The sequence below is a fragment of the Mytilus edulis genome, chromosome 3, assembly GCF_963676685.1.
Source record: "Mytilus edulis chromosome 3, xbMytEdul2.2, whole genome shotgun sequence".
Lineage (NCBI taxonomy): Eukaryota > Metazoa > Mollusca > Bivalvia > Mytilida > Mytilidae > Mytilus > Mytilus edulis.
The window spans coordinates 38,720,553-38,737,729 of record NC_092346.1 but is presented as its reverse complement, the minus strand read 5'-3'; the positions used below and the strand labels follow the sequence as shown (position 1 = coordinate 38,737,729).

At 34.3% G+C, this 17,177-nt stretch overlaps 1 protein-coding gene across 2 annotated transcripts in view; it reads left to right on the top strand.

Moving 5' to 3' along the window:
- The first annotated feature begins 3,184 nt into the window (after positions 1 to 3,184).
- LOC139516414 (solute carrier organic anion transporter family member 4A1-like) overlaps positions 3,185 to 17,177 on the top strand; it is a 47,754-nt gene continuing 33,761 nt past the window's right edge. Inside the window, exons 1-3 of one of the 2 annotated variants that reach the window (XM_071306489.1) lie at positions 3,185 to 3,468; positions 5,923 to 6,009; positions 8,769 to 8,843. In XM_071306489.1, the coding sequence (XP_071162590.1) occupies positions 3,460 to 3,468; positions 5,923 to 6,009; positions 8,769 to 8,843 (171 nt within the window). In that variant the 5' untranslated portion in view covers positions 3,185 to 3,459. Of the gene's footprint in view, positions 3,469 to 5,922; positions 6,010 to 7,010; positions 7,175 to 8,768; positions 8,844 to 17,177 lie in introns of those variants that run through there. The other variant, XM_071306490.1, reaches the window with a different exon arrangement.

Genomic DNA, 17,177 nt, shown 5'->3' with positions numbered 1-17,177 from the left:
CCAACATTTTGTTGAAAAAGTCCACCTCCTAATTTAACAATTATGTTGTCAGTAAGAAATTTCAGCATATTGAGTACTTGCTACTCTGTGTAGCAAGTTTAACCTTTGTTAACACATTTATAGCGTATGGTACCATTTTCATGGTGAAAATCATTGTGGTCATTGTGGATTATTTCTTTTTGACAATTTTTTAATTTCACATAGGGAATATATAAAAAAAAAAGAAGATGTGGTATGATTGCCAATGAGACAACTATCCACAAAAGACCAAAATGACACAGACATTAACAACTATAGGTCACCGTACGGTCTTCAACAATGAGCAAAGCCCATATCGCATAGTCAGCTATAATAGGCCCCGATAAGACAATGTAAAACAATTCAAACGAGAAAACTAACGACCTTATTTATGTAAAAAAATGAACGAAAAACAAATATGTAACACATAAACAAACGACAACCACTGAATTACAGGCTCCTGACTTGGGACAGGCACATACTTAAATAATGTAGCGGGGTTAAACATGTAAGCGGGATCCCAACCCTCCCCTAACCTGGGACAGTGGTATAACAGTACAACATAAGAACGAACTATAAAAATCAGTTGAAAAAGGCTCAACTCATCAGATGGACAAATATACAAGTAGACGTGGCCGGGTACTTATACATTCCGACACAATGAACAGATCTGAGAGTACTCGCAGTTATCTGACAGCTAGTTCAAAGCCACTAACAACTAATAAAAAAATCATGCATCTAAGACTAAACTATCAATGGTGATATATAATGTAACAAAACCAAACGTTTTGACAGAACTAGTTTCGGAGAAAGATTGAGATTTAAGTTTTCTTTACAATTTTTTTTGGAATCCATAAATGGTTAATACCACAACACGAGTAACCACTTTCACAGTACTTTTGAAGACCCTTTTCCACTGTGGACTAGTTTAACTAAACTCTTCTTATACGTGGGATGGGAATTTAAGGGGTTTTTTTTCGAGACCGCGTTTGCATGTTTATATATTGCGCGAATACTTGTGACCATGCAGCATTAACAGTTTCCGTAATGTTTGATTTTGAAACTCCAACTCCTACAAGACCACTTTCGAATTATGTCATTTATCGGAATAGGTTGTCTATTATGCGCCTCCATGTTCATCAACATGCAGGATAAACTATAATCGATACTGCTAGTGGAGTTTTATTACCCCGAGGGTATCACCGGCCTAGTAGTCAGCACTTCTTTGTTGACATGAATAATCATTGATATGGTCATTATAGTTGATATGGTCATATAGTTGTTAGTGGATTTGAACTAGCTGTCAGTTAACTGCGAGTACTTTCAGATCTGTTCCTAGCGTCTTTTTGATGAGTTAAGCCTTTTCAACTAATTTTAATATAGTTCGTTCTTATTTTGTACTGTTATACCACTGTCCCAGGTTAGGGGGAAGGTTGGGATCCCGCTAACATGTTTAACCCCGCCACATTATGCATGTATGTGCCTGTCCGAAGTCAGGAGCCTGTACTTCAGTGGTTGTTTGTTTATGTGTTACGTATTTGTTTTTCGATCATTTGTTTTTATGTAAATAAGGCAGTTAGTTTTCTCGATTGAATTGTTTTACATTGTCATTTCGGGGCCTTTTATAGCTGACTATGCGGTTTGGGATTTGCTCATTGTTGAAGGCCGTATGGTGACCTATAGTTGTTAATTTCTGTGTCATTTTGATCTCTTGTGGAGAGTTGTCTCCTTGGCAATCATACCACCACATCTTTTTTTATATAACTATAAATTAACTGTTTACAAAAGTAGAATTTTTGAAATACTAAGGATTTTCTTCCTCATGAATAGATTACATAAGCTGAATAGGCAAAACTGTAAGGAATTTTTGGTCTTTAATGCTCAAACTTAGGCGTAATTTATTTGGCCTTTTTGTTATTCTTTTTGATTCGACCGTCACTAACTAATGAGTCTGGCATAAATACAAATTCTAATGACAGCATTGCTGATAATCAATTATGTATAAGAATTTAATTTGTTGAATAGTTCTTGCAATATTGCTTTACATTTATTAACCGCTCGGTTAACAAGAGTATGACGTAACAATGCTTCCTAAATGCGCGAATGATGTTAAAACATAAATCTGGTCTATTAAATCGTACAAAATGGAATCTGTAAAACCCACTTAAAATAGAAAAGGAAAATCATTTATGACAATTTTAAAGGGCTTAAACGCTTCATGCAAAATGTGCCTCTTACGACGCTTTTACACTGCAATAACACTTCAAATAGAATTATTCAATTCTAAATAAACTCATTAAAGATGCCCGAGTTTAAAAAATATTTGATAGACGCGCGATTTGTCCACAACACGCCCACTATGGACGCTTTCATTGAAAGCGTTGAAAAAATCAAATTAAGTACATGTGTACTAAGTTGAAGTGCATTGAGGACAAAAAAATCCAAAACTACACAAACCACACTCAACCATATTAACCTTTACTCTGCAATGTTTGTTTTCTTTCACATATTTTGAATTGGCCCTAATTGTATTGACTTTAGTAGTTCATTTTGATTAGACATTCTTTCTTTTTCTAGTTTGTCCAAGGTATCCTTTGTTCTTTGTCGACATAATTTAACACGACGGGTGCCACATGTGGAGCAGGATCTGCTTACCCTTCCGGAGCACCTGAGATCACCCCTAGTTTTTGGTGGGGTTCGTGTTGTTTATTCTTTAGTTTTCTATGTTGTGTCGTGTGTACTATTGTTTTTCTGTTTGTCTTTTTTATTTTTGGCCATGGCGTTGTCAGTTTGTTTTAGATTTATGAGTTTGACTGTCCCTTTGGTATCTTTCGTCCCTCTTTTAATACATATATTTTCAACTATTGATTTAAAAATTCGAATATCATATGAAATATGAATATTAGTATTAGCAAACAAGATTTAAATTTTACAGTTTAACATGAAACATTAAACATTAAAATATATACCAATAAAACGAATTTTTGAACTATACTAAAATAGAACAAAGTCTCTTAAATTCTTTAAAAACTTGTATCTTTTTTTTCTACAGATCATTACTATTCAATCTAAAGCAAATACAACAGTACAATGAACCCTTAAAAAAACTAAATTAGTTTCAATGTTTAAAAATAAATTTATTTCATTTAAATTCTGAGGTCATGACACTTTTTACCTGACGGTTTCATTTACCATGTCTTACTTATAATTTTCTTTCATAACAAAACATCTTTGTACACCTGGTTTACGAACAATCGACATCAAACTTATCACACCTCGGTATATATATAATAATATGATCACTTTAAATTTCTCACAATGTGGTCAGAAGTAGTAACTCTGGACAAGTAAACATTAAGGTCTTATAAGGTCAAAAGTCTGGTAAATAAAATATATAGAATTCACCGAGGCGTGACGAGTCTGTACCGATACACAGTAGCTATGAAACAGGTAAGAGATATTTTATTTATCCCGTTATTTCTGATATGTATAATTATAGATATCAATTCATCACAACATCTGACAAAGAAATCACACAAAAATGCTTTTTAATAATGAATATTTTTTATAATGTATATGTAAAAGTATTCTATATTATGATTTGTATGATGCTTTTCGGTATTGGTGTGCATGTACTGCTAACACAGGGAGGTCTGCCATAAACCATGCACGTATTGAAATTTTAGGGATATATTAATCAAATGGAAAAAATAAACAAGAATGTGAATATTTACACATATAAGTTAAAAAAAATGTTATAAGTTGAACTACATCAATGAGACATATAGTATCAATATTTAAGTGAGGATAATTTATTCATGATGTATAACCATGCAGCTCATCTTTTTCGTTTTTAATGTACGTGTATGTACGTCTCATTGCAAATCCCGATTTGTTCCATTTACATAAAATAATGATGACTTGACATTTTTAAAGATGCTAACGGAGAGTGGTTAGTAAGCGGTAAATCGGAAAATGAAGGACGTAAGGCCTATTTCCCCCTTTTTTGCTTCACTCACAGGATTGCTTTTATGGAATTGAAATATTAAAGAGGCTGAATATAAAACTTAAAATATTTTCATTAAACTTCCATAATTTAAAATGTATCATTGCTGAACATGTTTCTGTTGAAGGCATGGCGTTTTTGGTGGGTTCGTTTTGCTCTTTTATTAATTTTGAATGTTGTAACATGTACATAACTGTTGTTTGCTTTTTGTTATTTTACTTTTTGACGTGGCTTTGATTTTCGACAATTTTGACACATTAGAAAAACGGCCCTAGTGTGAAATGAACTTAGGGGGAGGGTCGTTTGATCATGAAGGATGTATAAATGCGAAGACACGTTTCTCCGGAATATAAATATTAAATCTTATGCTTTGTGTAGGAAGGAAGTCACGATCTCTCCATGTTAAAAAACCACGAGAAATTCTGACATTGTGCATTTTTTTTAATTCATTTCCAATCCCAAGGATTACTAGGGATCAGAAATATAACAACATTGTACATGTACATGTCGGTTTAATGAGTTTGGAGCATCGAATGTCACATAGAAAGAACATCAAGAAGAATGTTAGATAACTCTGGTAACATACAGTAAAAAGAAGAAAAAACCATTTACAATTCAATTCATTTTGAGTCGATCAATCTATTTCGTCCGCCAGGATGGTCACTACAGGTCTTTCTTCAACCGACAGTGAAACCCTTGTCAAAGTGGGGCTTCCGTTTGGCTGTGTTAAATGTATAAGTACGCATTTTGGTGGTCTGTTGCAAGGCTATACTTCTCTCCCTATCCAGAATACCCTCATTTTCCCGTTGTATAGTGCTATATTCCCGACTTGCAACCAAGTTGGCCTCTATTACCGGACCTACCTATTATATTCATAGCTACTTTGTTTTCGTCCTGAACATGCATGAAACATTTGCCACTGGAATACAATATCTACAAAATTAGTTAAAGATGTTACTTCAAGAACTTAACAAATGGAATGTTACATTATACTGAAGTATTTCGAATATCATGGTAAACAACGAGACCTTGTATTATGAATCTACGAAAAGAAATGGGTGATTTTATATACGAGGTCGTTAATTTCAATTCCGAAATGCTGATAATTTTAAATATCTAAATATACATAATTTTATGGATTGCAACACATATATGTACTTATTGATATTTGATAGACGGGAACGTGAATTATAATTTACTGTATTATTAGACTGCGCAGATTTGAAAGAAAAAAACAGCGGTTGATAAAGTTTGTAAAGGATGAAGAAAAAAACAACATTAATGTCATGTAGATCAAAGTTACGTAGGTAGTGTAAGTTCAATGCACAACTTTTGTATTTATGGAATATATGGGTTAAATTATGATAGTTTTGATGTAAATACTACCTGTAGAAAAGCAAATAACGCATATATTTATTGGTAAAACTGATAGAAGTCCTTTTCTATGACATGGACTTTTAGTAATAATTACAGCTGTTAGATATTGCATATATATATATAGCATTATATGAGTGAGTTAACGGTTCTTGATTACATATATCGACAGCGGAGTACACTTGGGCTGTCTTCTGCTCTTTATTGGTTTTTTCTCTCTCTTTGATACATTCCCGTTTCCATTCTTTTATTATTATACAAAAGTCAGAATCCTGTTTGAAAATTCTCCCGAAAATAGTGTCCAGTTGTAGCGCCCCAAAGAAGAATTCCTTCATGTGAATAGGTATAGCCACATTACTAAAAATGGTAAACAATGTTACAATACTTTTTCTTCATAATAAGTGGGAATTTGCCGATCATATCACGATTTTGCAGGTTGCTGTCAATGTACTGAAATCAAAGCGTGTTTATTACAATGAACGGAGAAGATTTGATAGCTGGTAAAAATTTCTTTTGTATTTCAGTCAAATGGAATTGAAAATAAAGCTTTTGAAAGTGGTGTCGGGTGTAATGATGTCACGGTGGAGGTAAAAACAGATATGAACAAAAAGGTACAAATATATACGAATAAAAATGCTATGTAAATGGAAAAAAATATTTCAAAAAGTGAAAAATCGAGATAATCGAAATTTCAGAGACAATAAATAATCAAATTTCAAACTTATGCACGTAGACGTTCGAACAAAGACAAAAAAAGAGGAAAAAAAAGGGGGGGGCTCCTATAAAAAAACAGATTTTAAAATTAATCATGATGTTTTTCTCACATTGATGGTTGTCCTTCTAACTTATATAATTATCTTCACAATACGTGTGAGTGTTAACCTGATCTACATTTTGGATAAAGAACATTATTTCAATAATGGGATAAATTGTAGTCATCCTTCAATGATTGTTTTATAAAAAGATTTCAACAAAGACCATGATCATCCTTACTTTAAATTCCATAACTTACACAATTGGGCAATTACGAAATGCGATAGCATAAAAATTTGAAAATCCGGGTGGGAAAGAACTTGTTTTTTATGTTTAATTTAAATCATGCAAGATTTTATTACTGGTTTCATTACTGCTTCCAAGGTCATGTAAAGTTTAAAATGTTTTGAAAAATAGTATCATTAATGTATCGGTGCTACAGAGTCCCGCACAGGTAACAACTGAGTGAAAAGTAATATCGAAGATTCATACAATAAGAACTTTTAATTCTCTCAATATGACCTGATCCACAAAAAGGCAATTTGTTTGAAAATTATTGCGCGGGATATACAAGTACGTAACCACGTTTAAGGATCATTCTAAACTTATACACACAATTTGAAACCACTCTTTTAGGGGTTCGTAAATGGCCAGCTGCAATATCTGATCTGGTATATTGAGAGGTGACACTAGAACATATAGGTTGCACTTTGAAAACTTTATAGTAAAAGTGGTACAGTTTTAGCCGTAAAAGGAGTTCCTATGGGAAATTGCATTGTGAATATTTACAGAAATGCAACCTATATAGGGCGAAAAAGGGGAACATTCAGAATTTAACCAAATTTTCTTTATTTCACAGATTTTAAAGAAATTAACTCAAATATGAAGTTTTATAAATATTTAATGAAGATTGATAGACTCCTGGGCCTTAAATATGATGACTCAGCATAAATTCACAGTTTACAGTGTGCATAGTGTACTTAAAGTCCTGGATACAAAATAATTCATAATATTTGCATATTTGTAAGTTTAATTGTTAAGAAGTGCTTATATTTACTCTTCGCAGTCATTGAAACTCATAGATCCTTCCTGAATATTATTTATGGGGTGTTTGTGTCCTTTCAATAACCCAAAAGTAACCCGCAACAACTAACTCTGCTTTTTTGTCACCACAGCATAATAAATACAAGCTAGAAAAACAAAAATATCTCAAGAAAGCTTACAATAATGTGTTCTATCCTTGATATGTACTAAATATTCCAAATTGCTAGAAACAGCAGAATGATTTAGGTAATTTGAGGCCCCAGTGGCAAAAAGCAAAGAAAATTGCCTACCCCCTGGTTCATAAAACAAATATGCTATGATTTTATGATTTTAAAGCTCTTGATATAGAAAACAATAACTATATTTGGACAAATCAGATGTAAGCAGTCATCTCTATAACATTTTAAGTGAAATTATATCTCAGACTGGTATCTGCATACATATAATTATTGCAAATATGGCTTTGTTTGAACACTTCTAGTACAAAAATTAGCTAAATTGTGTCAGATATATGGTAACAGATGATACTGTTGTAACAAGAATTCTAAATTGACCATTTGAGGCAGAAAATGTGTACTTTAATTGACAAATAGGCATACAGTAAGATGTGACTGGAGACAGAGGCTGGATTGGATACTTTATATAATCTTGAATGTTGTAATGATTAACTGCTAAACATTACATTTATAGTATTCTGATATAATTTCAATATGTTATCAAAACCGTTTTAAACAGGTTCTAGGCATTTTTTATCAGAAAATATGCAAATAGGGTTAGCTGGCAAAAATTAAAGTCTTGTTTTCCAATTCTTTAAAAAATTGAAACAGGGGAGGGGGTATAAAATGTACAGTAAAGAAAAACTTAGAGTAAACGCAGTGATTTCTTTAAGGCTATAATTCTCATAAATGAGTATTAATGTGACAAAAAGTGATTTTAGAGAGTTTTCTATTTGAATAAATGTTTGTATAGGTTGCACTTTGTAAATACAGCTGTTTTTTTCAAAACCCGCCTCTTTTGGGGAGATCTTGAATATTCATAGAAAATTAATTTTGTTTACATACTGGTTCCCAGTTATGCTCTCTGTGTTCCATCTCACAGAGACATAACTTGGGAATGTTACCAGTAAATATACATGTGCATATTGTTTACATTGAAATCTGTGGTAACCTTTCATTCGAGGTAGGGATAGTTTAGAAAATTAGTGTTAGTTTAAACTATGAGAAGTTCAGGGCATATAAACGTTGAAAATATGCCGCACAGCCCTATATTTTGACCTTTGAAAAAAATTGTGGTGCATATGAACTTTCAATTCTAGGATAAGATTTCTTTTTAAACTTCATAATAAAAGTGGTACAGTTTTAGCCGTAAAAGGAGTTCCTAGGGGAAATTGCATTGTCAATATTTACAGAAATGCAACCTATAATCTCCTCATTCATTATAATAATGGAATCAACCACATTTAGGTATCTTATAGACCTCACTATCATTTCACATGACATTCTGTAATCTTAATGCTAAAAAAAGAAGCATTGATATGATTTTATGTAATGGAAATGTTTATCTGATATTGCAGAATGGAATTCCTTCACATGACAATGGGACGCTATCAAGTTATACCAGCAAATCGGAAAACCTGAAAAGTGATAAGGTATTTATGTTGATCATTTCCATAACCTTAAGTGCCTGTGAACTGTAAGTCTAAGAGGGTACTCTATGGTCAGCGGTGGTCAGTGCTTCGGTTGTACTGACATGATTTATCACATATATTTCCAAAACTTCCTGTTCATAAATTACGAAATACGTCGAGACTAAGGTTTCACCTCCCTCAGGCAACATTGACCTTAGATGAATTAGAAAATTTCTTTGTATATACCCTTGTTTGTATGACTCCTAACGATTGTATATATTTATACATCGATCCATAGCTTTCAATCATTTTGGTTTTAACGTTCAATGCTGTAAATCTAGAAAAGCGTGCACGAATAATTTATAAAGTGTATTTCATGAAATGATGGATCCCAAGATAACATATAAAAAGATTAATAATAAACAATGCGTAAGTTTTATTATTTGAATTATGTCAATTAGTGATAGAATTGATATGCGTTCTGTCTAATTTCGAGTCTAGTTTTAGTCATTAAACAGCACAAAGTGCTGTCGGTATTTATTTGTAAATAATTGTATATTGAAAAGCAAAATTATTATTGTAATATATCTGTAGGATTCAAATCTATGGCGGGTTCCAAATCTTTGGCAGATTCCTAATCTATGGCAAATGTGACGTTACGTTACAAACGACATACAGATCAAATCTACTGTATGGCAGATTTTTGTTTTCTCCTATTCTATCGCAGATCTTAAAATAGCGTAAATTTCAGGGGAAAAGTAAAAACATAAAATGTCACAATTGAATAACGCGGAACCTAAAGATTTGAAACCCATTTCAGATCAAGGTATTTCCCTCGACAACTTTTTGTGTATGGTTTAAAGGAAGGAGGCTCCCACAGGATACCCCTCTCAGGTCGCAAGGTCAATTTTAAATTCGTCGCAGGGTCGCGAGGTCGTTTTTAAGGTAAATGTACAGGTCGCAGGTCGTTTTTTCCAACATAGAGGTCGGAAGTCGTTTTCATATTTAAAGGATCCATTTAAGTCGGTATTGTGTCGATTCGTGTGTTATTAAATCAGACACATATAAGTTCCTGATTAAACCTTTTAGGTTTGAATTAGATATTTGGACATTTTTCAGTGCCCTTCGGTTCGATAGTTCTTGTTTTGTTTGAGGCAATCAAGAGATGGCTTTCTGTAAGTGGGAAGTTCCTGCTCTATCGAAGTTTGTGTCGTCAGCTCTAGATTTATTTTTGTGTGACATTTAATGATCAATATGTGATGACTTCGTGTCATTAACCCATATCGTTTCTTTACCATTTTGAGACCATAAGAGGACTTGAACTTTTCGATTTTTCAGAACAGTAGTTTCAACCAAACTTTCAGTATTTCACTTATCCAACACATATTCATATCGATCAAGTTCCTAGAACTCTTATAAAACCACCGGGGATGTAGAGCTGGATTTAACTAAAAGTCTACTCAGATACTTTGAACAAGATCTATTTACGTAGACTGGTGGTAACAATGAAATGTCTTTGAGACGGGGATGTCCCGATCGGCACTTATTTCCATTTTCGACGGAACTCCCCCCATTTTTACACAGTTTATAGTCCATTGCATGATAAATAAAGAGTACGGTACACAATTTCATGAAGAATCGACTTGAAACTTTTTAGGAAATCATCTTAAACGCAAAGGTAAACCAACGTGTAACTGAAGAACGAACGGATGGACGAACAGACAGAAAAACTATGTTTACCGCAACAATCTTGTCGGGACATAAAACTGATTATTAACCTTTCTTGGGTACATTTTTCTCTGTGAAGCACACACATAGTCACCAGTGTAGTTGAATATCAACATACCAACAAAACAGGTACAAAATTATCATAACCTGACAATTTGATAGCTTATCAGGCTCTAGAATCGAAACGAAGACTTCTAACCGACTAAAGATACAAAAAGGGTCACAAATAGTTCAAAAGGCTTACTAACACAAAACCAGCTATTCGAATGCAACATGAAACCCCATTTAAACAAATAGATGATGAAGATAACATTTTAGGACAGATTGCAAAAATGAGTCATCAATTAGATGACATGGCTAAATTTCAAAAGTCTAATGACTACTCTGGTGTTACCTGCTTCTATTGGGGCATTAAAGGTCATATGAAAAAAACTTGTCGTTAATACCAAAATGATAGACAAAATAATACTGTACAGTACTGCTCATCACCCAACACACAGCAAAGGTTTAATTATGGTTCACAATATACACAGGGTACCCAGACTGATAGACAGGGAAACTAGAAAATGCTGGTGAAGCGGACCAGTCACCAGCACTACATTTTTGATGTTAGGTCTAATATTTACCAATTTAATGAAAATAAACAAGTCTTTTTATAAAATGTTTTATTTCAAATATTAACATAAACTGTTTGGTTGATACAGGAGCAACACTCTGTATTATACATCCTAGAAATTTTGATGCTTTTCCTCCTGAAGTAAAATCATTATTAAAGATAAACAAAAGAAAACTTTGCATGGCAAATGGTGACAGTATCCAAACCTTAGGAACAATTGACTTACCTGTGAAGATTGGGGGAAGTTCGATAACACAAAAATTTACTGTAGCAGAAATTGATGCACCAGCTGTACTGGGGTATGACTTTTTACATAAAAATAAATGTAACCTTGATTTAGGCTTTGGAATATTAACCATAAATGGAATCAAAATAAATTGCATGAAGTTGAGTCAAATGCCTTCAGTTTTTAAGGTTTCCATAAATGAAAAAATGACCATTCCTGCCCATACTGAAATGATTGTCAATGCAAATGTTCAAGGTGACTCATCACACATCATGGACGCAATTGTCGAACCAGTAATGTCTAATCATACTAGTAATCTCCTGATTGCTAAGGCTTTAGTTGACCCAAGTCAAGGTCATGTCCCTTTGAGGATAGCAAACTTGACAGATGAAGTACAAACGGTATTTAAGTCAACTTGTACTGCTATTTGTGAGTCAGTTGACATGACTCAAAGATATGAAGATACTTGTAAAGTATCACAGATGATAACTAAAGAAAACTCATAAGATATTCCTTTGAATTTACAAGATATGTTTGAGAGAAGTAGTTCAAATCTTTCAGAGTCTCAGGTTGATGAGTTGAAACAAGTACTTGTACGACATAAAGGTACATTTTCAAAAACAAAAGATGACTTGGGTAGAGCAACAGCCATTAGACATAAGATAAACACAGGAACGGCTACTCCAGTTAAATTACAACCCCGAAGATTACCTTTTCATAAAAGAGAGGAAGCCGACAAGGAGGTACAACGACTCCTTGATTGTGGCATTATAGAACCATCTAAAAGTCCTTGGTCAACAAGTCTCGTTCTTGTGAAAAAGAAAGACTCTTCTACGAGAATATGCACAGATTTTAGAATCTTAAATAGTAAGACAATCAAGGATTCATACCCACTTCCAAGAATAGACGATTCCCTAGATGCATTGAGGGGCTCTAAATGGTTTTCTGTGCTGGACTTATCGAGTGGATATTTCAAAGTCGAAATGGACCCCCAGGACAAAGAGAAAACTGCTTTCTCAACTTCTAAAGGTCTTTTCCATTTCAATGTCATGGCCATGGGTCTATGTAATGGTGAAGCCACATTCCAGAGACTATTGGAGTACGTACTAGCAGGGTTAAACTGGGAGACTTGTTTGATTTACATAGATGACATAATTATATTTGCTGATTCCTTCGAATCGCATTTAAAGAGACTTGATGAAGTTTTAGGCAGAATAGCCACTAATGGTTTAAAAGTGGCTCCCAAAAAATGCCACTTATTTCAAAAAAGGGTTTCTTTTCTGGGTCATATAGTTTCGGAAGAAGGCATTTCAACAGACACTGAAAAGATCAAAACAGTTAAATCTTGGCCATCTCCCAAAAACATTCAAGAAGTAAGAAGTTTCTTGGGTACATGTTCTTATTACAGACGGTTCATTAAAGACTTCGCCACTATAGCAAAGCCATTGCACAAACTGACAGAGAAAAACGTTCAGTATGATTGGACTGAAACTTGTGAAAATGCTTTTCAGGAACTAAAAAACGCGCTTACAACTTCACCACTTCTGGGTTATCCCGACATGAAAAAACCTTTCATTTTAGACACGGACGCTAGTGGGTATGGTCTTGGTGCTGTATTGTCCCAAACAGTTAATGGAAAAGAAAGTGTAATAGCTTATTATAGTCGATCGCTGAGTAAGCCTGAGAGACAATACTGTGTGACAAGGAGAGAACTCCTTGCAATTGTTTCTGCGGTAAGAAATTTTCACCATTATTTATATGGCAGTCCATTTTTAGTTCGCACAGACCATGGTGCTTTAAATTGGTTATTATGGTTCAAAAATCCAGAAGGTCAAATGGCCCGATGGTTAGACGTTTTAAAAACTTTGAGGTTCAACATAGACCTGTGCGACTTCATGGGAATGCTGATGGGCTATCGCGCAGACCATGCTACCCGTGTAGCCACTGCAATAAACAACACCAAAAAGAATTTACTAATACTGAATTGGAAGGGTGCATTAGAATGGCAAAGACAAATGACGATATAGAAGACCAAAATACTGAAGATGAGACGCAAAGGATTCAACAAAAGACAACTGAAGAAATAATACCGGCACAAAAATCTGACGAAATCCTAGGTTAATTATATCAGATGAAAACCGAGTCGAAAGATAAAACGAAATGGGGGGGACATAGCAATACAAAACCCAATATTCAAACGGTATTGGTCTCAATAGGACCGTATTGTTTTTTGAGAATGGTGTTTTAAACAGGCAATGGCTTGACACAATTACTAATGTGACAGTAAACCAGTTACTGGTTCCCAGTTGTTGGACAAAAGATATCTTACAATTATTACACAATAATCCAACGTCAGGACATTTAGGCATACATAAAACGGTTGCTCGTGTCCGGAGAAGATTTTATTGGGTGGATTTCAAAACAGACATTTTAAAGTGGATACAGCATTGTACCATGTGAAGTTCTAGAAAACAGCCTCCGAGAAGGACCAAGAGTAAAATGAAGCAATATCATGTTTGAGCACCAATGGAACGCGTGGCTCTAGATATAATAGGGCCATTTCCATTATCGAAGAAGGGCAATAAATATGCCTTGATAGTATCAGACTACTTCGCCAGATGGGCTGAAGGGTATCCCATGCCTGATATGGAGACCAAAACTATTATAGATAACTTTGCAAATAACTTTGTGTGTAGATTTGGTGTTCCCAGACAAATCCACACAGACCAGGGACGACAATTTGAGTCGGCATTATTTAAAGAATTATGTACCCGACTCTGTATCGACAAAACGAGAACCACTCCTTACCGCCCTCAAAGTGATGGGCTGGTGGAGCGACTCAATCGCAGTTTGGAAGAAATACTTAGTAAATATGTCTGTTCCAATCAAAGGACTGGGATGAACAGTTGCCATGGGCTTTCATGGCCTACCGGTCATCAGTACACGAGTCAACAAAATTTTCACCCTGTAAACTGATGCTTGGTCGAGAGATTGAACTCCCCATTGACTTAATTTATGGCCCCCATCCCCAACACGAAGATTTTATCGATAAAACCCAAGTAGTAAATGAACATATGATTCAGATAACGCAAAACATGTGGAAAGTACATGAGAAAGCAACACAAAATATGGTAAATGCCAGTGAAAATCAGAAAAAACAATATGATATTAAGAGCTATCAACATTCATACCAGAAGTGGAATGTAGTGTGGTTGTATACCCCTACTCGGGTCAAAAACATTAGTCCTAAACTTCAAAGAAAATGGGATGGCCCATACTTTATAGTAATTCTGTCTGATGTGACCTACAAAATTCAGAAGAATCCATCTTCAAGGTCACAGGTTGTTCATCACGACCTTTTAAAACCCTATTACCGAGAAGTTAATAACTGGGTTATTTAAAACAAATTAAACGAAGACAAAAATAATCAAAGCACTGAGCATACTGTTGCCTGAAAGACATGAAAAGCTCAAACTAATTTCATATTATTTACCCAATAACAACTAATAATGCCCTTTTGAGTTCTATTTTCAATAAAAATGTTCTTATCATTATATCATATTATATTGATATTTATAAAGTATAACAATATTAGTGTACATAGCACACTTGGTATAAGGAAAACTGGTACTTAGATGTAAACTGCAGCATATACTTTGTACCCAGAATCTATTCATTTGGCAATATGAAGATAACTTATGAAGTAATCATTAAATGGTATAGAAAAGCTCTAGAGGCAATGAGTTGCGTCTGTGTCCTAGTTTTTGCCTCACTGGAATGCACAGGGGAATGAGTAATAAATGCCCCATGTGTCTTAAAAAGTAAAATCACAAAAATACTGAACTTAGAGGAAGATCAATTGGGAAATTCCATAATCACATGGCAAAATCAAATAACAAAACGCATCAAAAACGAATGGACAAAAACTGTCATATTCCTGACTAAACCTGGTTCTATAGCGCTAACCCTCTCACTTTAATGACAGTCTCATCAATTTCCGATATTTTTACATTGATGCGTTAAATAAACAGACACAATAAATATAATAGTCAAAATATGGGTACATCAGTCATCATCGTTTAACAATATTAAAAGGAACAATTTAACAGAACACAAAAACATCTACTATCTACGAACACATTTGTTGAGTGTCTGACGTCAGAAAATTTTATACGTCACATTAATTTGTCGTTCAATGTGCGTACAAACAATTTTAAAATTTTCATGGGAATGTTAGCATACAGGGTTAAAAAATCAAAAGTATGTAAGAATAAATTTAAGAAATAGACCGAGATTTAACCTAGTCCAAAAGTTATATATAGAATTTATAAGAATCCAAAAATGTGATGTCCCTTTATGGCTAAGGCTTAGTGAGATACCGCTCCAGAAAAAATATAATTTTCTTAAAGTTAAACTACATGATGGAACCAGAAATTGAGGCATTAGTTAAAAAGATGTCAAAAGATCGTTTTAAACGTCTTATGGAAGACATGCAAGGTATGCAAGAAGAGTTGTTAGACCCCGAGGTAGACATTTCAAATCAAAACAAAACAAATATGGCGTCCTATTCTGATGTACTGTCAAATACAAACACCAACACAAACCAAAACAAAACAGTTGTGGCTGATTATACTACAGATGAATCACATGATCCAAGTGACTATATAAAACCCATATTTCTGACAGATACCGATGTATTTGGTTCTGTTAAACCACCGAGACCCCTATGGCTTACGAACATAGAAATATACAACGCCATTGATACAAAAATTCCAGCTGAACGGATAAAAGGTATTCAGAGAATCCGTGATATGTGGAGCATTTACATGGATAACGAGGAGGACAAACTGTCTCTGTTAGTGACAGGAATGAACTTGCGTGGCAGACAAGTTCCCCTGCACTCTCAAAATCCCCGAAATCCAGGCAATTTACAACCAGATACCATCAGAATTATAGTGAAAAATGTGCCGATTTCAGCTGATGATGGTCAAATACATAGAGCCCTTACATTACAAGGTTGTGACATACAGAGTCTTAATAGAAAACGGTTAAGGGTAAAAGGCAAAATCACCAACTGTCAAACTGGAGACAGAATTATTATTAGTAAGTTGTTAGACAAACCTATAGCTAGAAGTTTACAAATAGGCAAATACATGGCCATAGTAATGCATAGTGGGCAACCTGAATTTGAAAACAGAGGCTCTTACAGTGATGGCAATACAAAACCATGCTATAAATGCTTGCAAGTGGGTCATTTTGTGTATGACTGCCCAAATGATTGGGTGTGTAGAAAATGCAAATTACCAGGCCACAAAATGATGGATTGTCCTAATGCATTCCAAGTAGTAAGCAACAAAGAAGAACAAATAGTGACCACAGATGAATCTGTTACAGTAGATGATTCTCAGTCAACTGAACAGACTGAGAAACTAAACCCAAAAACAAATGTGGCAAACAAACCAAAAGGTAGAAATACAAAAACAACAGACACTAGTTCAAACAATGCAAATAAGACAAATTCAGCAAAACCAGGAAAGGTAAAGGCTAGTATGAATGAGACAAGTTCAAGCAATTCTGACAAAGCACAATCATATATAGACAAATTTATGAACACACCGCAAAGTCAACGCAGGAATCTGTCTCAACATCATACCCCACCTACACCCCCAGAGAACTTACATGACAGAACTACTGGTAATAATGGCCCCAAGAAGGCCAAAGCTTAATAATTGTAGTCATATAGACAATGTAAAATATTTTAATGTAAATATTATAGTACAATGAT